General features: G+C 40.6%; 1 protein-coding gene across 6 annotated transcripts in view; it reads right to left on the reverse strand.

The window, feature by feature from the left end:
• Positions 1 to 25,821, reverse strand: part of Fars2 (phenylalanyl-tRNA synthetase 2, mitochondrial) — a 542,959-nt gene that overhangs the window by 370,541 nt on the left and 146,597 nt on the right. For all 6 annotated transcript variants that reach the window (XM_008831656.3, XM_029562861.1, XM_029562860.1 and 3 more), the window contains one exon: positions 1,624 to 1,783. In XM_008831656.3, coding sequence (XP_008829878.1) covers positions 1,624 to 1,783 — 160 coding nt within the window. The remainder of the gene's footprint in view (positions 1 to 1,623; positions 1,784 to 25,821) is intronic.

The raw sequence follows: 25,821 nt of genomic DNA on the forward strand, positions 1-25,821 counted from the left end.
ATGATTTTGATTCTCTCTTTTGATTTTATATTGGAGTGGCCAGTTTGCTTTTTTCTTCAGTAGTTCCCACAGAGGCCCAAGTCAAATGAGGATCAGATGCTCTCAGGCTTTCTTCTAAGGTCTGGATCCCTCCAGGAAAGATTCTGGCCTCAGGAATTTGGGGGTTGGACTGGCCTGGGAGCCAGGCCCAGAAAAGATGCTGGTCTAGGGCAGCTGGTGGTCATGCCACCCAGAGATGCAAAGGCAGATGGGGGCAGGAAGTGGCCCCAAGGACTCCTGGGGACTGCACTGAGGAGCTGGGTTGGTCTGATCAGGAAGAGGAAAGGTCAGCACCGCATCCTGGAAAGAGGCTGGTGGGTGGTGCAGGCCCAGGGAAGTAGAGGGACGTGAGGATGGGCCAGGCCCAGTAGCAGTGCTCTTGGGGACCAGAGAAGGCACTGAGTTGGTCTGGATGAAGAGGATCAGAAAGCAGTAGGGGTTCCCTAGGTGTTTGAGGCCCCAAGACAAGGAATAGCACAGGCCCCAAACTAGGAGGAGAGACCTGCAGGGGAGATGGGAGACTGAATGAGGCTGGGGGAGTCAAGGTGCTGAGGGCGTGATGGACTTACCAGCGAGAGAGGCCTGAGGTTTGGAGAGAGGCCTTCGGGTCCTGCAGGCCCAGGGAAGCAGAGGGAGGTTAGGGTGGGTTCAGGACCAGAAGCAGTGCTCCTGGGGACCAGAGAAGGCACTGAGTTGGTCTGGATGAAAAGGATCAGGAAGCAGTAGTGGTTCCCCAGGTGTCAGGGGCCCCAAGACAAGGAATAGGACAGGACCCAAACTAGGAGGAGAGCCAGCAGGGGAGATGGGAAGGTGAATCTGATATGGATTTTAAAAAAAATGTATTCTATATAAAGAATACATAGAATTATTTAGTGGCTTCTTAAATAGTATATGAATTATGCATAATGATATGGCAGCAAAACAGACCCACAAAGCCTTAATAAATTACAAGAATCCCTTTAAACACATATTTGAGCTCCTGTGTAAGGAGTGGGGAGCCTAGAGGGATGAAAGCACTCAGGTGACCCAAGATCAGTGAGCACAGAAGTCCAGCTAGGAACAGTGACTGTGGCTCCTACAGCAGGGGGCATCGCCAATTAATGTTTTTTTCTTGGAGGAAGACTTAAAGGCAAATAAATGAGAAACAAAATCTTAACAATAGTATTCTTCCTTAAGAAATCACTGTCAATATTTTTTTGCTATTGATAGTGTAATCTGTATGCCAATATATAGCGTTTTGCCATGGGATAATTCACATGGTTAAGAATCTTATCCACTGACCAAGTCTGATCTAGTAAGAGTACAGAAACAAAACCAAACTAATCAGCTGGTATACTTTCCACACATAACACTGATCTGATCCACTATCTCTTTTCTCTCTCTAGCTGATTCCATTTCCATATCCTCCTATACTTCAAGTAGAATGAACCAAGAAATACAAAGGTTCTCTCCCATCAACCTATAACACACAAAAACAAAGCAACAACAAAAACCTTAGATACAGTCAGACTCAATGATTTGCTGCATAGTATTGTACATATTGGAATACTAAGCCTCAAGAGACAAAGGTAAGTCAATACCTACCATCTCCAAAAAGATGTGACACAAGCTTAGTCAGCACTTGCTTAAGGTCAAACTCTACAAGCTTCATGGCCTCCATGGTGTGTGTTTCTTGTTTATGGGCAGAGCGAAAACTCTGTTCGAAGAGCTGCAGGCTTTCTCCATCTTTTACACCAGCAAATAACTGCAAACCACAAATAATAATGAAATGCATAAAACAGGATCCTGGTCAGTATCATACAAGATAGAAATTCTAGTAAAATTAATACCACTCCAGTTACAGCATGGGGATAAGAATTACATCGCTCAGTTAATACACAGTATTAAAATTAACAAACACTTTATACCAACTTTGAGAAAAGCTGAACTACACAACTATACTGGGTGGAGGGTCTCTGGGCAATCAAAAGACACTGTTCTGATCTTTCCTGATATCTTTTACATCTGCCTGAACTTATAGTCATTTCCTTACAAGAGACATTATCCTCAATTCTAATGTAAATGCCAGGTTTTGAGACTCTAAAATAATATCCCTACCTGTCCCACAGGATCTTTACAGTGTAATCTAAGACTAGGTACAAAATTACAGCTTAAGAATTAAATCCTATAAAGTCCATGAAGACAGGAAGCATGCTGGAATTTTTAAATTTTTTTATTATTTTTATTTTATGTGTATGAGTGTATTACCTACATGTATGTGAATGTACCCATGTCATGCAATGCCGTGGAGGTTAGAAGAGGGCTTCGGATTCCCCTGGAACTAGAGTTAAGGACAGTTCTAGCCACCATGTGGGTGCTGGGAATAGAACCCAGGTCTTCTTCAAGAGCAGTCAGTGCTCCTAACCGCTGAGCCATCGCTCCAGCCCAGCATGCTGGAATTTTAACACTATTTCTAAAGGCCAGCATAGGACCTCACACATATTCCTGCCACTTCCTAACTATACAAACTTAGGCAAGTTATATGGTAGCTGAGCCTTGGGTTATGACACATAAAATAGGATTATGCTAAATTCATAGGTGTTATGATAGATAATGCATGAAAACACACACAGAGTTCCTCTCACAGTGCGACAACTCAACAAAATTTCCTTATCATCATTAATCAGTTCTTATCAATCATAAGATGGTTTACCAATAATAGAGCATCCAGAGCTGATGAGATGGCTCAGTAAGTGAATGCTTGCTATATGCAACCATGAGCACCATACTTCAATCCCTAGTATCCACACAAGAAGGCAGGCATAGTGACATGTCCCTGTGATCCCACTGCTAGGGAGGCGGACACAGGAGGATCCCTGGAGACCACTGGCCAGTCAGTCTGACTGAATCAGTGAGGGAGAATCACTGAATCAGGGATCTTAAGGTTTAGGGAGAGACTCTATCTCAAAAATTAAGGTGGAGGGTAATAGAGGAAGATACTCCATGCCAATCTCTGGCCTCTGCAAATATGTGCAGACACATGCATACAATACACACACACAAAGTGGAACATCTCCATCTTTGGTGACATAGCAAATCAGTTTTATGTACAAGGAGACTAGATCAAGAGAGAGAAATGAACAAATGGCCATTATTCTTCCCATCTGAGTCCCAAGGAAAAAAAATGAATTGTTTTACTGAAAACTGAATTGTCATTTTGGGTAATGTTGTATTGGATGATTAGAGCCAAACATCAAACTAAAAAGTACAGAAATTGCTAAAGACAGAGAGGAAGTAACAAAATAGACAGGAATTCCTAAATAAAACTCTAGAGAAAAGCACAAACCAAGAAAAACATCCAGCACAAAGTCACTGAGACAAGGACCAGACAGATGGAACCAGCCCTTGTGGAAACCTGCAGTCAGGTGCCACACCCCTGGGCAACAAGGAAAGCTCTGGATGTGAACATGAACCAAGGACGTCCCACAGTGATGGTGCTGTGAGATGCCCAGCAATGTCTTTTCACAAGATCCTACTATCTTAGGCACTGAGTGAGTTTCATGAGAGCTAAAAACAGTAACCGTTGACAGAGTCTATGGAGTCCACTACAACCTCTAAAGATAAATTAGAGCAAGTAGATGACCAAATAAAGCTATTGAATACAATATTGCCAAAGCAATTAGACTGGCATTAGACTCTTGAAAACAACATGCAAATCCAGTCATGGCACACACCAATAATCCAGCATGGGCAGGTTGAGGCAAAGAGACTGTGAGTTCAAGGCCAGGGCTTCTAAACAAATAGGGGAGAAAAAAAAGAGCCCTGGAGCCACATTTTCCAAGAATTCCACTAGAAACAAATAAAAAAAAAAAAACCCGTGGAACAGGAATTTTATACTGACTGGTGTGGTCATATCAACTAGACACAAAAAGCCTTCAAAAGAATACGAACAAAGGTAATGTTATGTTAACATTAAGGAGTTCTTTCTGGAAAATTCAACAAACCAAGTCTTAAAAAAAAAAAAAAAAAAAAAAAACGAAGTCTGACAACATGTGTTCAACTTGCATGGCTTCCTCAAGAAAAAGGAGAGAACTGATTCCTACAAGTTGTCCTCTGAGCTCCACAAATGTACTGTGCCTCATGATTGCATGTGCACACATATGTGGGCATGCACACATGAACATAAATAAACGAATAAATAAATAAAATTTTAAGACTCAAAGAATATTTTTAAATGTAGCAAAATTACTTCATGCATCTCCTTTTTGAATTATTCCCTTTCCCCTCTTCTGTCAGCATATTCAGTCTGTACTAGGACAAGACTCTGGAACTTGACTTTGTAAACTGCTTTCCAGGGCATTTCAAAGTCTCCTAGAAAGTAGATATCCTTTACTTCATATTTGGCTCATTTGTTTGTTTTGTGGTGCTGGAAAATGAACCTAGGGTTATGCTATACCTGGTTGGTTTTTGTTTTGTTTTTTTGAGACAAGGTCTAACCCAGGCTGGCCAGAAACAATGTAGCCTAGGCTGGCCTCAAGCCTGAGCAATCTTCCTGCTTCAAATTCCCTAGTGCTGTGATTATAGGTATGAGCCACCATGCCCAGCTTGGTTAAGTTTTTTAAATGTTCCAGCTTGAGCACTCAAAATCTAGCACTATGTCTGAAAACTTTTGGACTATAATAATAATAATTTTTTTAAAAAGAATCTCTCAAGAGATATAGTCTGAGCATCAACAATTTATCATGATGAACTTGAGGGTAACCCTAAAAACACGTTGGGCACCTTTAGCTGGAGTGTCACCTGAGGAAATAAGATGAAAAACAATAATCGTCTCTAATTACTAGAATGAGCTTTTTACAAAAGAAATTTCCAGTGTAAATTTTAAGCTCTTAGGGGAAAAACAAGCTTTGTATAGATTTAGGTTCGTGAACACTATTTTCCTTTAATGGCAAAGAATTTAGTAAATACAACATTAAATTAGCAAGCAGCACCAATTTTTCTTTGTGGAACAGTTTATGTAAAATAATGGTTTTCCATTTCTAGAATGCTGTTGAGCCATAACACAGACATTAAAATTCAAGATTTAAAACAAAGCCCTAACATTGGAATATCATCTCTATGTGGTAGGAACACTCATAATTTTTGTTTTTGCAGTTTTATATATTTTGTATGTTTTCCCAATAAACAAGATCACATGTGAGGTTACAGAGAATACAATAAATGCTATTTGAAGGGAAAAAAAAGGGAACATGGAAAAGTATTTATATGTCAATATTTTGTAATTAAAAAAAAAATCCCACAGGTTGACCCATACTGTTACAGTACATAATGCTTTGATGCTCTTCCAGATAAGCATAAAGCTGGCCTTTTCTAGGATCAGAATCCTCCCAGAACCTGCTAACTAGTGGGAAAAAAGGAGAGGTGAATGAGTCTGAAAGGAACATTTCGTCCACAGGAGGAAAGAAGAATAAGGTACTCTGGGTCATGTGTAGAGCTGGAGAAATTCCCAACAAATGAAGAACTAGCTAGGACCCAGTAGGCCTTAGGTTCCAAGAGAAACCATTTGCAATCCAGGAAAGGTTAAAATCCTGTTACCTGATCTGGTTCAATAAGAAAAAAGAAGTCCCAGCCACACAGCAGCCACATAGTCCATGAACAGAGCAAAGCAGCACCATGTTGACGGCTGTACTAGAGAAGGAGGCTAGAACATGGTCCTGCAGAATGAGCCTGCTTCCACCAGCAGAAGACACAGCAGGGAGGACCTGTGCATTCCATAAGATGGAGACTATCTTTTATAGACAATGGAATATGATTCTTGTTCTTACAGTGTCAAAATAAGTGTCATGTGAGAAGTTTCTGTATTGAATGGTTTTAGTTGTCAACTTGACACACCTGGGCTGAAAGAGCCTCTATTGGGGAACTGCTTCCATTGGACTGGCCTGTGGCCATGTCTGTGGGGTATTTTCTTGATTGCTGAGTGAGGTGGGAGCCCACTGTGGGCAGTGCCACCGCTGGGCAGGTTGTTCTGTATTGTATAAGAAAGCAGGCTGAGCATGGCCAGAAGAGCAAGTCAGTAAGCAGCATTCCTCCATGGCCTGTGCTCCAGCTCCTGCCTCCAGGTTCCCTGCCCTGACTTCCTACCTTGGGCTCCTAAGTGATGAACTGTGGCCCGGGAGATGTAAGTCAAATAAACCCTTTCCTCTCCAAGGTGGTATTGGTCAGAGTGGTTTGTCACAGCAATTAAAGGCAAACTAGAACAGTTACTGAGAGGCAAGAAAAGACAGTCCTCTATCGTGCCATTGCGCATGCACACTGAATGCTTCAAATAAAACTGGCCATACTGTTTGCCCAGTACTGCTATGAAAACGAGCCACTCCTACTCCATGTCACTTGTACAAAGCACAAGAGAACGGATTCCCATACATGACATCAGATTAGACATTTTCATATTAGACACTTATATTCTAAGACCCACACACAAAAAAACTTTCATGTTAGGTTTGGTGCTGCCTGCCTATAACCCTAACAATACTTGGGGAGTTGAAGCAGGACAATAGTGAATTCCAGACCAATGTGGGCTACAGAAAGAGGCTCTTTCCTCCCCCGCAGGCAAAAACGAAAGGCTCATGATTTTATAGTGATCTTTGTGTACACATACAGATTAATTTTCATTTTAGTTGGCATAAAAAGCTTCAGGGTTTATTACGGCATTTTCATCTGGCTGTTCCTTCCCTCTTTTCCCACATCCCCTGCTCTCCTCTCATACCCTTCTACCTGACATCAGCTTTCATGTCCCATGTGTGCTATTCTATGCCTCCTTCCTCAAAACCTCTTTTTTCTCCTGTTATTATCCCCCTGCTGAATACATGACTTACACACACACACACACACACACACACACACACACACACTTTTACATATAAGACAAAATGTGGTATTTGTCTTACTGAGTTTGGGTTACCTCACTTAATGCACTATTTTTCCAGCTCCATTCACTTTCTCACAATTTTCATAACCATTTTTGTTTACAGTTGAATAAAATCCCACTATGGGTATGCTTCATGATCCATTCGTGTGCTGATGAATGTCTAGCTATGCTGGTTCATTTCCTTGCTATTGTAGACAGAGCAGCAATAAATATGGATGAAAATGCCTCTGAGGTAAAATGTAAAGTACTTTTGGTATTTGACCGGAAGTAGAACACCTGGGTCATATAACTCTATTTTTAAGTTTCTGAGAAACCTCCACACTGATGTCATAAGGGCCACACCAGATTAGACTTCCACCAACAGTGTATAAGGGTCACTCATGGCCCACACCTGAGCCACCATTTGCTATTCTTTGTTTTCTTAATGGCCATGCTGACTGAGGTGAGATGAAATCTCAGAGTAGTTTTAATTTGGATTCCTTGCTGGCTAAGGATGTCAAACACTTTTTGAAAATATTTATTGGCCATTTGTGTTTCTTCTTTTAAGGACTGTCTGTTCATTTCATTAGCCAAATAATTGACAGGCAGTGTCATTCTTCTGATTTTTAAACTTTTACTGTTCTTTATATATTCTAGACATTAACACCCTGTCTGGCAAAGATTTTCTCCCATTCTGTAGGCTGACAACAGAGAAAACAGTCTACTAATATTTTTTAACATATTAAACCACGTTATATGCCTCTACATTCTTAAGCGTAAGGCCCTTCTTTGGTACCAATGTCATTATAATTAGCAAAGAAAATTGGAATCTTCTCTCAAATTTGCATTCAACCCAAGGAAAACTATTTGATCATTTAAGAAGTCAGAGCCTTTAGCTTTAATCCAATGTGGCATTTTCTTGGTTTTCCTGAGTCAAAACTAAGGGTGGACACTGAAGGAAAAAACAAACAAACAAACTAAAAACTAAAGTCAACACTCAGACCAAAGTCTCATGCAAGGTTTGAAGAAGGCTCATTCATTTCGCCCCTTCTTAAAGCATCACAGCATGGAAACGATAACAAATCTGTCACTATACAAGAAAAACAGTTCTAGTAGGCATGGTTACCCAAGGTGCCTTTCTCCAAAGGCAAAGTACTTGCCTGATAATATTAACTCTACCTCACATAAATAATAAAGCGTACTATCATTTTAAAAACACTTGCCATTTTTCACAAGATCCTTCCCAGGACCATACTCAGACCCTCCCATTGCTGACTCTGCCCCCATGCTACCACTACACACAGATAGAACCTATACTCAACAGTGTGTGTGTTCACCAGCTTCCACAGTTAGTAACTAATGTCAGATGACTCACGCCTTATAGAATTTAACTCTGGACCGTGGTAAGCCAGTTTCAACAAATCAGAAATAGTAGGATGTTTGTAAAGGTCCAAAATACATGATGGTTGAAAAAAGCCTATAGATGTTCCTCAAGGGCAGTGCACAATCCATTTGGATGATTCAGGAGGTACAGAGCTAAATGCTTTCTTTTATAATTATATGTTAATTTCAATGTGTACTAAGAAAATAACTCATAACATAGCTTAGGAAATTGCTAAGTAATGGAAGTCAGGCATTGTAAGGTTGTTTTAAAATATTTTATTTATTATTTTTATTTTATGGGTATAAGTGTATTGTCTGCATGTATGTGAGTGCACCCGTGTTATGCAATGCTGTGGAGGTCAGAAGAGGGCTTCGGACTCCCCTGGAACTGGAGTTAAGAATGGTTCATAGCTGTCATGTGGGTGCTGGGAATTGAACCTGGGTCCTCTGCAAGAGCAGTCAGTGCTCTTAACCATTGAGCCATCTCTCCAGCCCCGTGTGGTTGTTTTTAAAACTTACTAAGAACAACTAATCCAGAGAAAAAAGCATACCTCTCTAACCCAGAGTACATAAGCATGATTAAAATGTATCTATAACATACAAGAAATATTAAAGTCTGGAAAACACTGGAGTAAGGTAAAGGAGTAGTTTGTGAGGTCATATGTACAGTATGACACAGGTAAAGGGCAAGACCATCTAATCAAATTCTATTCTCATTTCTAATGAAAACATAACACGGGCTGGAAGGAACTTCAGTGATCACCTAAGCCAATCCCAAAGAAGAAATAAATTCCAGAGAGGAGCTGATCCAGAGGGGGAAAGGTCACTTAGTCAATTAGATTTCAAACCAGGACCAAGGGAATGATCTCACCCCTATTCCAGGGATATTTAAGTGGCAGTTTCTCACTTAGCCTTATGTTTGAGAGACAGACACCTTATAAGGTGTTGATGAAAATTTAGCTTTCCATTAATGGCACACAATAGGCTGTTTCGTTTGTTTTCCTTTTATTTCTGACGTTTTCTTAAGTAGCCTTATACAAACCCAGATGACCCAGAACAAATATTCTACTCTGACTACAGAAGTTAGGTGAAGTAGTTGAGAAAATAACAGATGCAGGAAATTTATCATATGGGGCTTAGGAACAAATGTGGATGACAAAAACAAACAGAATTCAGAAATCAAAAGATGATTTTTTTTCAAAATATCCTAGATTTTAAACACGCATTTAATAAGAAAATAAAAAAAAAATCAAAAGGTCAGAATAACATACAACTATGCAAAATCCCAAGTGGCCAAAGGGAAATAGGTTCAGATAACAGCAGAATTGTATGTGGTTATTTACACCTAGTCTGTGGGTACCAAAGTGGTCTTTCTTTTCCTATTTGGTAATTTGAATATCCAGAGATCACTAGTTTCATCTGTACCATGTGCCTTGCATATGAATGCTAAATGCTATAGCATGTGCCCCTTCTGAGTTTCTATGACAGGATCCTATGACATTCTGCTGCTGTTCACACTACCTTTAGCTAATGGTAACAGGAATTTTCTACCTTATATAGTAGTTATCCTCCTTACTATATGGTTTCATTTAATCTTCATAATCCTTATTATAGCCTAGTTTCTCCAGTAAGAACCCTGGGGTTAGAGAGGGATGAAGAACTTGACATAAAACACGAACAGAACTGAGCTGTCATGCTCGCATGCACTGTGCATAAAACGATGATAGCTTACTCCAGTTACAATACGTTTATTGTATAAAGATCACTAAATTCTTCAAAAAAATGATAAGCTGGGGATGGGAAGACAGCTCAGCTAGTAAAGTGCTTGAATTACAACTATGAGGACCTGAGTTCAACCCCCAAAACCAACATTAAAAAAAAAAAAAAAGCCAGGTATGCTGGCACAAGGTGAGACAAGCAGATCCCTGGGAACTGCAGGCTAGTCTAGTCTACTTGGTAAGTCCCACTCCAAAAATAAGGTGGCAGTTCCTGAGGAACAACACAAGAGGTTGACGTTTGGCCTCTGGAAACACATGCACACACCTGCACATCCGCCTGCACACACATCTACACGCACACACACACACACACACACACACACACACGTGCGCGCGCACACGCAAATTAAAAGGCAATATGTTAAGGCTTTCCATTGGGGCATGCTAAAGATCTGTGCACTTTCAACACTGAGGACAGTTTAGAGGCTATTCACGGAGGAATGCTTTTCACACAGTGATGCTCCACACTAGCCACTACTCACACGAAGGCATTGTGTGTTAGGGGTCATGTGAACTCCTGAGGCAGTGAGCATTGTGGGAGATGGGAGCCCTGGAGCACCTTTTCTGACTCCAGCACTTAAACAACTATCTCAGCCCTTTCTTCCTAAACTAACAGAAGAAAATGAAATTTTTTTTAATTGAGAAAAGAAACATTTTAAGAGTTGAACAAATAATCTGCACAGAGATGATAAGCGATGAGAAATATTTATCAAATCTATCAAAGAATTGTGTAGAAAAATCCCACCCCCAGAAAGAAGAAACAGGCTCCTGATGCTTCTGCACAGCGTATAAAATTCTAAAAGATGATGTATCAGACAAAATATTCAAAACCAACCTCTTCACCAGTTGTCTGGGTGGATGTAGATGCAGGAGTCAGGGCCTTTGTGGGTGTTCAGCCAAGGTATTTTAAGCTTGTGAGAAGCACAAGTATACATACACCCATTCTACATTAATCCTAAAATGGTAACAAAGAAGAATCGGCCTTTTCTGGTAAAGAGTCCTGGCCAAGACCAGGTGGGGAGGTGGGTGTGGCCCGCTTAGTCTCCCAGGGGAAGGGAGCATTAGTTTTCTTCGTAACAGCCTATACAACATTGGAGATGATCCAGCCGTCAGGAAAATGGAGCTGGTGACCACAAGTTCAGGGGTAGCCTGGGCTATGTGGAAAGACTCCATTTCAAATAAACAAAAAAAAGTGCAGGGGAAAGGAAAAATCTATACAAGTCAGGAGAGTGATGGAATAAGAAAGTGGGGCAGAAGCTTTAGGAAGACTATGCTTAGGAAAGGAAAATATAAATCAAGTATAACATTTTTAAGCTGTAAGGCATTTCTGCATTATAACATTAAATACATTGAATAAAATCATTTCAATCACACTTGCAAATCTTAAGTGGTTGCTAAGGCAGTCAGCCACGGTTCTATCAGCAATTTGGCTCATTTGAAGCTCCTAAGGCAATTTTTTGAGGTAAAACAGCAAAAAGGCTACAGCTCTATGAGACACAGCGAACAACATCCTTGCTCTGCACAATATCAAATGCAAGCCGAACACCCAAAACGAGTGGAATAGTGTGCTGTGACCTACAGCCAAGCAAAAGAGCTAGGTACAGCCAGCAGTAGAGAAATGAAAGAAATGAGGGTGGAGCTGAGAATCTGGGTTAGGCAAACCACTCTGTTAATAAGACAGAGGAGGCAGGAGTAGCTTCAAAATATGGACAAGCGTCTTCCAGTTAGCTGATATGCTTTATCCACATAACATTTCTGCATGTCATTTTATTTAAGAGATTAATTTAGCCATTTGATTCTATTAGAAAGGACCTAACAGAAACGATTGACAGATTAGCAGGCTAATTAGGCAGGAAAGAAGTTCCTTTCTCTATAATAAGAAAGTTCTTAACAATCAAGAACACAAAGAGACATTTATGAGAGACAATAAGAAGTGATGTGTTTGGAAGCAAAACCCAAGACATCCATGAAAGGCAAGAAAGTTGCTAAATATTGCTATAGATGAGCAGAGTTCTTCCTTCCCTTATTTTGAAATTTCTTAGACCTATGAACTAGCTGTCAGAGAACTGAGTTCTACATGGAGGAACTGTTTGGAATAGCTGCCAATTAACAACTGATAAAGGGACTTGAGAGAACAGACAGATCCATTATTGATTTCCCACAATGATTCTGCAACAAATTACAGGACACAAACACTGTTCATCTTACAAATTCTCCATCACTCATTAAGGATTTTTTTAATGACTATACACATAGCAGTCACTAAAATCCTTCCTAGTTCTATTTCTGCTGAGACAGAAATGACTGTGGAATACACAATGAACACACCTAATGTCAACCAGGTAAGAAGATGCTTATTCCAAATCCTGTAGCTAAACCACTGTCAGCCAGCATGAAACCAGTGCCATCTAGAGGCAGAGAGGACAGGGAACTGCTCCATCACTGGCCAGGGTACAAGATTTGTGAACCCAAAAGCACTCTCCACTATTTATTTCTACTTTTAAAAAGATCAGTGTCTAACAAGATACGTTTCCAATAATATCTTCTAAATTAAAGACAGACATAACTACCATAAGGGTAATATTAACTTGCCAAAATGCCAGGTTTTATATTACTTTCTGAACATTTTACATTCGATTATATAATTTCTGAAAGAGACAACTGGGGTTCCAGAGAAGACAATGTTGAAGGGAGACGATCCAAATGACTGGCTTAGCTCTGCTTTTAGAAGCTACCATCTCCTTACACTGCCAACAATAATCCAAAGGGCTACAGCAAGAAGGCTTAGAAATTAAAAAAAAAAAAAAAGTGACTACCACCAACAATGCCTAGAAATGGATCCAAGCTGGGCGGTGGCCCACTTCTGTCATCATAGCTGAGGAATGCTGTGGCAGAAGATCCAACTGAGTCAAGAAGTCTAACATCAGCCACAAACCACTATCTCAAAAGAAAAAAAAATAATCTCTTTAAAAAAATATTTTATTTTTATGTGTGTGAGTGTACTGCCTTGCATGTATGTAACTGCACCCATGTTGTGCAATGCCCATGGAGCTCAGAAGAGGGTGTCAGATGCCCCTGGAACTGGATAGTTGTTGGCCACCATGTGGGTGCTGGGCCCTCTGAAAGAGCAGCCAGTGCTCCTAACCAATGAGCCATCTCTCCAGCCCCAGAGAAAAGAATCTTTAAAAAGGTTGACTGCTGCCAGGTATGGTGGCACACAACTTTAATCCCAGCACTCTGAAGGCAGAGGCAGGCAGATCCCTGTGAGTTCAAGGCCAGTCTGGTCTACACAGTGAGTTCCAGGCCAGCTGGGGCTACAGAGAGAGACTGTCTGCAAAAGAAAAAAAAAATGTTGACTGCTATAGTTTGGATCTCAAATGTTCCTTAAAGGCTCATAGGCTAAGGACAGGTCCCCAGCCTGGGGCACTCCAGAAAGACAGTGATGGAAGTCATGTCATCATAACATGATCTTAAAGAAGAAAGCCCAGTCCCTCCTCCTTCTCTTTGCTTTCCAGCTACCACCAAGTGATCAATCCAGCTGTATCACAAGCTCCCAGAATGATGTACTTTGTCACTATAGACCCAAAATCAATGAGGCCAAGTGAACATAGATTAAAGCCTTTCTTCAAATGCTGATGTGTCTCAAGGATTTGTTATGGCAACAAAAAGCTGGCTTTTACATTAATTGTGACAAATGTGTCATACAAATAGAAGATGTTTAGTAGAGGAAAGGCTAGGTTTGGGATATGTAAGAACTCTCACTAGCATTGGAAATTTTTCTATAAACCTAAATCTATTCTGGGGTAAAACAGTTACTGAAAAATGAATATAGGAACTATACAGTCTTTTGACTGAAGTCAGCATGATACAGAAAGAACAGAGCCCCAAGAGTCACATCAAACTCTGTGAGTGAGGAAGAATGACCACGATTATCAAACAGCTTAAGAGAACTAGCAAAGAGTTCTGGGTGCCAGCAAGACCTCCAGAGCAAAGACCATCTTCGCATGCCTTCAACAGTGCAAAGGCCTCATGCTAACCTTCCTAATTACTTGGTTCATTTAGAACTACCTCAATAAGCACACACTGAGTCAGGAATCAAGTTTTGGAGTAAGACGTCTCAACTGCTCTCTCCAATTAACATCAAACACTACACTAATCAGGCATCTCCTCAGAATATCTATTCCCTCCTCTCTATTTCACTTAGGGAAAGTGCTGGCTACAGAGAAGCCATTGGATGGGAAACCTCCTAGAGTCTAGGCCTCCATCCCCTTTCATAAACATACTGTCTTCTATGCAGTCCGTATGTTCACTCTCACTCTGGTCAGGCTCTAGGCCTTACCCCTTCCCCTGCTTCTTAGACATCCCTTATCCCATCACATTATACCTCCAAAGTTCTTATTCAGAGCTCATGTCATTTCTCCTCTACCTGTCATCCCTCTTCTGACTCTTTCTTCTCAATGGACACATTCAATTCTTCCCAAATGAAATCAAACCAATAAGACCTGTTCTTTGCCCAGATTATGCTCCCTGAGCCCTCTTGTTTTCACAGTGAAGGTGCTCATTCCTGCCCAATCTTTCTCACAGCTTCCCTTCCCTTCCACTGTCACAAAGTGTAATCCACAAGTCTCACTCTGCCCTCTGTACTCTGTAACCTGCATTCCACTGTGCCCTAGATGAATGCGCTCATCTCAGCTCCAGCATTCACCTAAAAGTTGATGCCTCTAGCTCATGCCACATGTTCTTGGGAAGCTCACCCACAGTATTGCCTCCTGAAAGCTGTCCTGGGACCCAGTTATACACCTGCCTATGGGATGTATCTATGTGCATCTCCACCTAAATCTATCCCAGGCCCAATTCTGTTTCCTCTTCCCATCATAAAGTGCAAAACTCCTGTGATCCCTCACTCTGCAAATGGTACCAAGAAAGCAACTTGAGAGCTAGTTTTAACCATTCTTCCTTTCCCTCACCTCCCCTGACACAATGACAAAATCTAGTAAATCCTAGCTCCCTTATGTGCTTTTTTATCTATCATCTGGCCATCACCTTGGCCTGCCTTGCACTATTATCTCAGGATAAAATCATCTCCTAATCTGTCTTTCCAACTCCAATTTTATCTGGCATCACTACATTCTACATACTACTTTGAGGAATTACTACCTAAAAATGTCAGTTTGGTTCACTTTTTATGCTTCAAAATTATTGCATACAACTATTATTTTTTATTTTTGGTCTTTTTGAGACAGGGTCTCCCTGTAGCTCCAACTGCCATGGAACTCATTATGTAGAGCAGGCTGGCTTTAATCTCACAGAGATCTGCCTGTCTCTGCCTCCTGAGTGCTGGGATTAAAAGCGTGCAGCACCACACCAGATTCACATACTTTCATTTTTACATTTTATTTTATGTGTATGAGTCTATTGCCTACATGTGTGTAAATGCACCTGTGTCATGTAATGCCCACAGAGGTCAGAAGAGGGCATTGGATCCATTGAAACTGGAGTTAGGATGGTTGTTAGGTACCATGTGGGTACTGGGAACCAAACCAAACCCAGGTTCTCTACAAGAACAACCAGGGTTTTTAGCCACTGGGACATGTCTCCAGCCCTGTCTACTCCTATCTTTTTTTTTTTTTTTTTAAAGAAAGTTCAGATACCCAAAAATTTATATTGGAGACTTTTCCTGAAGCAGTTCATGCTTCCTTCTTTCTCTTCATCTCCTATCACCGCTCCATGTGCCAGGCACTCCTTAACACATGGTCTAGAGATGAATCACAATTGCCATGTTTTGGTACCCTCAAAGATTATATTCCCACGACCTGAAATACAAGGCCTTTCTTTTCTTTCTGCTTAACCATGCTTTGTTCAAGATTCTTCAAGATTCCTTTTATTCCTACACTGGAAGAGATTTCTCATGCCTGTGTGTTGGCCATCTTTCTCACTATGCTAACTACATGGTCTCAAGCCCATAGCTTATTTATCTCTCTTTCTCAAGGCTATCAACAAGGACCACTACTTAGTCAGGATCTCTTTATTATACCAACCTTGCTTAGGATGAGGTTCCCAAGAATATGTGGCATCTAAACACAAAAACAATCTATATCCAACTCAGCTCATCCAAAGCCTGTGATCTCTGAGCCATAGGACAATCCAGTCAACTAGAAAGTGACAGATAGAGCACATAACTCTGAGGAGAAGTGCCTCACATATTAATTCTTGGTTCACAGAAAGGTCAGTAAGAATTCCCTCAAAACATAACCATATCCACATATCTTACCACAGGAACTCTCAGCCTTCATTTCCCATGAATACAGCAAGCAAATTCAATTATGTTATCCAAATCCAACTAAAGCATTTCAGCAAATATTAAGTATTCAAATCACTTTGGAGGGAGGATTGGGATATTTTATATTAAAGGGATAGCAGACTCATCTAAGTGGATTTGAGTTGCTAATTTCTACAGTTTTTAATTTCTTCAAACAACTAGGATCTTCCACTTCTCATTCCATTCAGAAAGACGTGTGTTTGAAAGGGCCAGAGAGGCACAGCTCTGTCCTTGGGCCTCTGTGGGAAGTCCATTTCTGCTTCAGCTAATTGATATTGAACCAGCTTTGTCTTTCCTTGAATTTTCTGTAACGCACCACATGCCAGTTAATCAAATTACAGAATTAGCACAGGGGAGGGAATACACCAAAACTGTACTGAAAGAAACAGACTTTATTTTCTCCCTGCTGCTTGTCTCATTTCCTCTCCCTGCAATGAGACTTAGCGCCAGTGGAGTAAGGAGAGACTTGAGGCCGGCAGTGCTTTGTAGCTGAAGTACTACAGAAGACATTGGCAGCTGACAAGCAACTTCTGCCAGACAGATAAACAAAATGTTGGTTTTGCGGATGCTGCTCCAGATGAGATTTCCCACCCTACAAGACACATTTCCTCTGGTTTCTGTCTAAGCCTCCTCAGGGAACATTCATCCTTTGTTCATTTAGAGCAACTTTCATTTTCAAACACAAGCAGGTCCTCCTGAACCTTCATGATCTGACCAAATCTCCCAGCCTCCACAACACAAAACTAGACTTAAAAATTCAAGCCCTTGCTAAGTAACTCAAAGATATGTTACTGAGTGATCAATGTCAACAAAAGTCCCCAGAGACACAGATCCAGTAAACTTAATTCCACAGAGCTGTTTTCTTGGCATGAGCAGGCTGTGGTCCATGGTACCACCAGTGCAGCAGCATCAGGATTTACATGAAGCTCATGTCTCCCAAAGATACTACCAAATGTTTCTGTGCTTTCAGTAAGCTGATGAGGTATCTCCCTGTTATTATTAACCCTGACATATCACGGTAAGTACACAGCAGTGCCTTTCTTGTCTTAAGAGGCTTTCCCAGGGGTATAGGTGGGAAAATATTTTGTTCTGGCCTAAACAGAGAAAACACCAGAAACTTCAATCCATCAAAGCAAGGAAGGAAGTTACATAGAGAGGTAGACAAGGCAAGAGAGATTCAATGTCTGGACACATTGGTACAAAAAGCAACATGGGGGTTGGAGTGATGGTTTGGTCACCTACACCTACACCTGCCTGTAATCCCAGTGCTGAAGAGGACCTAGACTGAGGCTTGTGAGCAAGCACGTCTAGCCAAATCAGTGAGGTCCAGGTCCTGGGAGAGACCCTGAATAAAAAATAAGATGGAGATGGCAACTGAGAAAAACATCCAACATCCAATCCACCTGTCTTCCACATGCTCACACATGTATGGGCACCTATGGATTCACCTAAACACATACAGACACCAAAAAAAAAAAAAAAAAAAAAGGAAAAAAAAAAAAAAAAAAAACCAAGCCAAAAAAAAAAAGAAAATGGGATAATAAAAAAAATACCACATCTGTGTGTGAATTGGTTCTCATGACAAATACAATTTAAAGGAGATGAGATCATGACAGATAAAACAGAAGGAAAGAGATTGCATTTTCTCCTGTAGGTAGCTAAACAGTTCACTCATTATGCCAGTGATTAAAATATTGCAGGGCCAAGGCCCCATCTAAATTCTATCACTTCTGCCAAAAGAAAACAACAGAAGGAATATTACTACTCTGTCAACCAAGGGAGGGTATAAAAAAGAAAGGAATGGCTTTAAAAAGCAAAGTCATCAGAAACAAAAGGGACCAAATACCTGAGGACATTGATTATATTCAGGCAGCACTATGCTGGACCAGCACAGAAACAGAAAAATATTTTTGTTCTGCTCCTTTTGAACGTGAGTATAAGGAAGGTCTGGGTAGGGTAGCCATCGTGTGCTAAAACTATCTTCACTCAGCAGGCAGCCTGCTAGACTTTCACCATCCCTAGGGAGTTATCCTCATCTCAGTAAAGGAAACTGAAGTTCAATGTGGTTAATCAGCTAATCAAAGATCACCAGAGAGTGAGCTGCAGAGGTAGAAATTGATGTCATTCCAATCAGCTCAAAAGCAAGTACAATTTCCAGAATAAAAACCACTGCCAGGAGCTGGGGAGATGGCGCAGTTGGTAAACTGCTTGTCTTGCAAGCATGACAACACAGTGGCATGCGCTTGTATTCCCAGTGTGGGGGAAACTGGAACAAAAGGATCCCTTGTGCTTGCCAGCCAGGCAGTCTAGCCAAATCAGTGAGCTTCAGGTCCCAGTGAGAGATCCTGTCTCAATAAATAAGGTAGACAGCTCCTGCTGAATGACACCAGAAGCTGACCTCTGAGGTCCACACATATGCAAAGATGTGCATGCACACACATAACTAGACCCACATGTACGCCCACAGCAACATACACACAAAACACACACACACACAAACACACATACATACATACACAAATATATAACAGCACAAAACAGAACAGAACACCACTATTTTAAACCACATTTTCAAGAATAAGTCAGCGTTCACACATCTGCCAAGAGACAACCACTGAAACTTCTAGAGCTTCATTCAGTCCCGAAGGGTTAAAAGGACATAATTCCATATTCCTACACTTATATGAATAAATAAAGGATATTTGCTAATATATACATGGTACACTGTTAGGAATTATCAAAGTAGCATCTATGCAGTGAAAACAAGTAGCTATTAGAGTTGACTGGGAAAATCAGCATTCCATTAGGAAATCTGGATATGTCAAAATGATATGATGGTTAATTTAGTATGTCAGCATTATTCTAGGTACTCCTGTTGTGGTTGTTTGGGGATGAGATTAAGACTTGAATTGGGGGCTGGAGAGATGACTCAGTGGTTAAGAACACTGACTGCTCTTCCAGAGGACCCGAGTTCAGTTCCAGGCACCCACATTGTGGCTCACAGCCATTTGTAACTCTAGTTCCAGGGGATCTGACACCCTCTTCTGGCCTCCGTTGGTACTGCACACATGGGTGTGCTTAAATACATGCATGCAAAGCATTCATACACATAAAAAAAAGATAAATAAATGGACTTGAATTAGCAGACTGAGTAAAGCAGGTGGGCTTCTCCAACAATGGTAGGCCCCACTGATTCCAAGTACCACCTGAAAAAAAGAACGAAAAGGGAAGAATTTGTACTCTGCCCATCTCCAATCTGGGACCTTGTTTTTTCTTGTCTTCTGACTTGGATTTAACGGGAACTCCTACCACTGGGTTTCCTGCTTCTCACACTTTCAGACTTGAGCTGGAACTATAGGTTCCATAATTGCATGATCCACTTCCTTGTAATAGATTTTACATAGCGTATTAGTTTTGTTACTCTAGAGGACCTTGACTAACAAACAGAAAACAACAAAAACCTCCTAAACCTGGAGACACATTTGGAAAGCTGGAATTTCCACAGTTCTTACAAAGGAAGCTATCAACAGGTCTTCAATGATATCCCATGTTGGCTACAGGTTTCAAACACGGATAGATGCTTTCAATAAGAAATAGCTATTGCCGGGCATGGTGACGCATGCCTGTAGTCCTAGCACTTGGGAGGCAGAGGCAGGCGGATCTCTGTGAGTTCAAGGCCAGCCCGGTCTACATAGTGAGTTCCAGGACACCTCGGGCTACAGGGAGACCCTGCCTCAAAAAAAAGACAAAAAAAAAAAAAAAAAAAAGAAAAGAAATCGCTATTAATCTAGCTGAATCATTATGAAAAAATTTATTGTGAGTTGCATGATAAATTCTATGGCATATATTAATATATCAATATCTATCCAACTTTCAAATGATTTTGGTCCCGGCGCTGAAATGAGAATCATTTCTACCATTACTGCCAAAGCAGGCAGACGCACATTCTGCATAGGCTCACCACAAAATTTCCTATAAAGCAGCACAACATTGCCATTGCTGAGCTCCTTCTTCCCTGAAAGGGGAAAGATTGAAGGCAACTTAATTGAGGAGCTTTCACTTTATCTAGAAATCCCATGGCCTTGAGAAATTGAGAATTCATAATGATCAGCCTGTAGAATTTAAACCTCTTAAAATTAAAATTCATTTTCTTACTCAGAATCCTATGGTAAGAAAGCTATTCGTTATACTGGCCTAATGTAAATGTTAAGCCTGGTTCACAAATCTTAAACAATAAATTATATAAAACTTCAACATGTAACAAGACTCCAAAGGATCAACTTGTACAGTCCAGCAGGGTGTTCACCAGTATTACCACTGCCAAGCAGTCCTGAGAGTGACGGGGCAGCCTCTCGCCTACCACACACCTACACCTCCCAAGCGGAACATATAAATGATGCCAGTGCATTCCTACTAACAGCATTCAGTAAAGTGCACAAGGCAAAGAAATGTGGTCCCTGGTAAGGCGTGAAGTCTACTGTGAAAGAGTTTAAGAGCACTGTGAAAATATTTTCCCTACTTTCACACATCACTTAGGCTAGTAGAAAAAACATTGTTACTATAATTACATGGATTCAGTAAAACCTACTGAGGTCCTCTTAGCCTTCAAAAGCAACAGAATGTAAATGCCAATAGTTTTCTTGAGAACTTGGAGGATGAGATGTAAGAACATTCAACCCCTTCTCTTTGAGTGTTATTTCTGGCCCAGAAGCACGGTTTCACCTTCAGTACATCTTCTTCACTCATTCTATGTAGTAAGAAGCAATATCTAGGAACCTTCCAGACTAGTTACATTCAGAAATTTTAATTAGAATATAGAACAAATATGCTTGCCTTCCAAGGTGTGACGTTCCCTACCAAGCCATTTATTGGATAACTATCAGCTTGTCTTTGCCATACACCAACCCTTCTTGATCTGCTGTGTGAAAACAAAGTGAAGCCCTTAAAATAGTTCCCTTTTGCCAGCTGATACAACGTGATATTATCAGTAGTGGCTGCTGGAAAGACATCACAAAGGAATGAATTCTAGGTACCCTGGGCTGCTTGTCCTGCTCTGCAGTGTGGGCAGGAGCAGCGCTCAGCTCCCCCAGTGGCTTCCCCAGAGACCAACTGCTTTCTCCAGTCCCCGTCCCTCTGTCATTTGCACAGCATAGTGCTTCTTACAAGGCATCCCTCCGAAGGTATCTTTGCTAAAAGACAAATTCCAAGGTATGGGGCATCCAGCAATTCCACCACCTGGCACCACTCCCATTTCTGAACCATTCAGTGAGCCACTGCTGGTGGAGCAGCTCTTCCCTGAGTGTTCATTTTGAGGCCTGGGCAAGCAGCTGCTCCGTAACCTTCTACTCTTATGTAATTCTCCTTACTGCTTACTAACCAATCCTTCCATGACCTAACACTGTGTTAATTAAAGATTCATTTTTATTATTTTATTTTTTTAACATATGTGAACGCCTGCATGTATGTATAAGTACCACATGCCTGACTGGTGCCCACAGAAGCCAAAAGAGTGCATCAGATGCCCTGGAACTAGAGTTATAGGTGATTATGAGCTACCACGATTGTGCTAGGAACTGACCTAGGTCCTCTGTAAGAGCAGCAAGTGCTCTTAACCATTGAGCCATCTCACCAGCTTCTTAAAACTTCTTAACAGTGCCAGGCAGGGTGGCACACACCCTTAGTCCAAGAACTCTAGAGGCAGAGGCAGGCAGATCTCTGTGAGTTCGAGGCCACCCTGGTCTATATAGTGAGTTCCAGGCCAGCTGGGGTACAGGGAGAACCTGTCTCAAAAAGACCAAAAAAAAAAGACTTAACAGTTCACTTTGCCTGATCAAGTTACTGTGCAGTTTCTATACTTGCTCCTCTGGAAGGAAAAATAGCCCTAAGAATAGAATATTTGACCAGAAAAAGAGACAGGTGAACCACCATGCAGTTCACTGTGTTAGCTGCTATGTTTTGCATAGTACAAGTTAGCAGTCTAAAGTGACGGAGACATCCAAGTGTTGCATGTTCTAACTGCCGCTCTGTTCAGGATCCCTGTCAACATAGGAGGCACAGAGAAGACAGCCTGGCATCCTCAAGGAATTCACTAATCAAGAAGGGACAGCAAAGATACAAAAATGAGTATTTCAAGACAGTACTGTATGAGTCTCAGGCTAAGAAGCTGTAATTTCTATCCTACTGCAACCAACACTGCATTTTCTACAAAAAAGACCTATGCCACAGAAAAGGCAGATCTACTCAAATGTTCCACCAAATCCTTCTACATATTCCAGAAATGGGGCATTACCCAAATCCAACAGGCCATGGATGCTGAGCTGTGACCACTAACTTTACTATCAGAGAGAAAAAAAACTAAGTAAACATTTGGACAGAGGAAAAAAAAATTAAAGGCAAGCTGTTTCCATTAAGTATGTCTTTGATGACAGTCCTGCCTAAAAAGATTTTTAAAGACCAGATTAGAGAAACATGGTGATTATTATCTATCAAGGCCAAATTAAAATGCCCTCAATAAAACTCCTCCACATGAGGCTATTAAGGAAACCCAATAACCACACAGTAGAGAATAAATAACCCTGTCATTCACCGAAAGACAGAAAAGTGATTTGGGGCTGAAAGGAGAAACAAAAAGAGTATCTTTGTCTTGTGGTAAGAATGACGGTGAAGACACTCCGAAAGAGAAGCCCAAGAATAGGAGGGTTCTGTGAACCATCCGGAAAGGGGGCAAGAGCATGAAAACCAGCGAAGTGGAGCCATCTAGTATTGACTGAGAAGCCTACACAGAGGCCACTGGGTGTTCAAATGAAGGCTACCCACTCTATCAACCTTCAAAACGAAGGTACCACTCACTATCCTTCAAAACGAAGGGTGCCACTCACTGACCTTCAAAACAAAGGATACCACTCACTGTCCTTCAAAATGAAGGCTACGGCTCACTATACTTCAAAACGAGGGTACCACTCACTATCCTTCATGACAGGCAAGGGGCACAGCCAAAGAAGAATGCCCTCCACACATTCCTACTTGAAGAAATGCTCAATGACCCTGATATGTCTTCAGAAGATGGTGAATGGTACCTGAACTTAACACAGATATCTTAATGAAGTACCACTGAGGTAATGTGTTGAGGTCAAATTATAGCAAAAGCTTTCTCATCCATCTTCACCTACCTCTCCTGTAAAAATATTTTTTTTGTTCCTACATGAAATTATATTAGTTACTTTTCTGTTGGTATGATAAAACACCATGACAAAGGAAACTTACAAAAAGAACAATTTAATGACTTACAGTTCCAGAGGAATGAGTCCATCATGTGGGGAGGCATGGCAGGGGCTCACCATCTTCAAGCAGGCATGGGATGCTGAGCAAAACTGGAGAGGCTTAAGAGCTCTCAAAGCCTGCCCCCAGTGACTTGCTTCCTCCAGAATGGCCACACCTCCTAAAGGTTCCATGACCCTCCCCAAACAGCACAAACTGGGGACCAAATGTCCAAATACTTGGAGCCTCTGGCGGTCACTCATTCAAACCACCACACTAATGGTCATGAATTATATGTTTATATTATAATATTTATAACTTGCTTATAACTGTGTCTTCATGTATTAAGGCCTAAAGTTTGGTATTTCACAGGAGACAAAATTTCAAAAAAAATTCTCATGAATAAGATAATTAAATAATCTTAAATAAATAATTATTTTGTCCTGTGCGGGCATGCATTTAAAACAATATTTGTAACACTTCATGAAAGCAATCCAACCCCCAAGAATGTATCAAAGTCAAAACAAGTACACATTCTTTTATAAACATGCCACAGTATGTTATACTTTTAAGTTTCCTGTAAGAGCAATATCTTGGGCCAGGGCGAGGCAATACACTGACGTTTGACAACTACTAGCCAGGAAGATGAGAAACAAAATAGATACACACATTCTTATATACAGTTATTTTTAAATTATGCATTTAAAAGTGGTTTTTAAAATACTAATGAAGACAGAGCAACAAGCCTCTTTGAATCAGATTAAACTGGGAAGTGCTACCCACATATGAGCATGTGTAGGGACAGAAAGGACTGGATAAAGCTGGGATAAAGGAGCCAAAGGGGATACAGACAAACATAGAAGTGAGGACTCGGCATTGACTGAAGCCTACACTACAGAATGCCTCTCTACACGACTCCATGGCGCAGGAAACTGGGCAAACAGGACAGAGCACCTTCAGGCACAGCAGGAAACACAACTACTCTGAGTACTAATTAATTAATATTTTTAATCAGATTAAATTGACACAGGATTTTTGTTGGCTCCCTCTGGTGGGTCTGTCATATATATAAAATCTGCCATTCTTCACACAACATGTCTCAATAAATGCTTTGCAAAATAGTTTTTAAAGCTACAGAATAGTAGTTCTCACATAATTTTCATTTCAAAATCCCCTTATAATCTAAGAATAGTAATATATTGTATAATGTGCAAAGGCTATAATGCTTTATGTAGCTCATTCACCCTCTTTACACTTGATAAGGACTTGATAAGGAATCACTGTCCCAATTTTTAGTACTTCTGTGCATTTTTTATACCTACCTTACATATTTACTTAATTAAAAATTGACTCTGTGTACAGTAAGAGCCAGTACATGACAACATACATTGATGGGTATATTGTGAATGTCTATAAAACAGGTAACATTTTAGTGTATCTTGATTTGTTCCAATCCTTCAACAACATATTTGTATTAAAACTTCATCACTATGGACATATGTACCCAGTTTATGTGAACAGCTATACAGTATTCAGTTTACATCTAAAGTCCATTTTATTTGTGCTCTTTTACTGATGAATTTTTAGTCTAATTTTAAAGAAAAATAAAAAGGTAAATCAAAGCACATATAATTTTTTTTTTCACTGAAAACTACCAAACTACTCTGCAAACTGGGGCGACTATGTTCTCCCAAAAGAAGACTGTCAAACTTATGCTTTCTCCCACCATATAGGATCACCAGGATTATTAAATGTTAATAGGATGTGGTCATTAACCAATCATGTATAATGTTCTTCTATCAAGAGGTCATTATGATGCTCACCATTTTATCTTTTTAGATCACAGAAAATCATGCATATGAAAGTATATAAATAAGCCATGGTCAAGAAGGAAAGCATACGTATGTGCTCATTATCCATACCCATTTTCACAACGAACAGTATGATGGAAAACTCAGAAACCCTTCATGCCCAAATCTGATCAGACTGTGTTATTTCTCAGAGAGGAAACAACTGTATGCTTTGGTTAACAACTATTTAAAATACACATGAACCTCTAAATAATATGTTGGCTAACGATGCTCAACTTTTCAACTTTACACAGTTATAATGACAGAACATAAGCTTCTGTAACTATCTCACTGCCCAGCGCTGTTTTT

The sequence above is a fragment of the Nannospalax galili genome, unplaced genomic scaffold (assembly GCF_000622305.1).
Source record: "Nannospalax galili isolate Female #2095 unplaced genomic scaffold, S.galili_v1.0 scaffold72, whole genome shotgun sequence".
Classification (NCBI taxonomy): Eukaryota; Metazoa; Chordata; class Mammalia; order Rodentia; family Spalacidae; genus Nannospalax; species Nannospalax galili.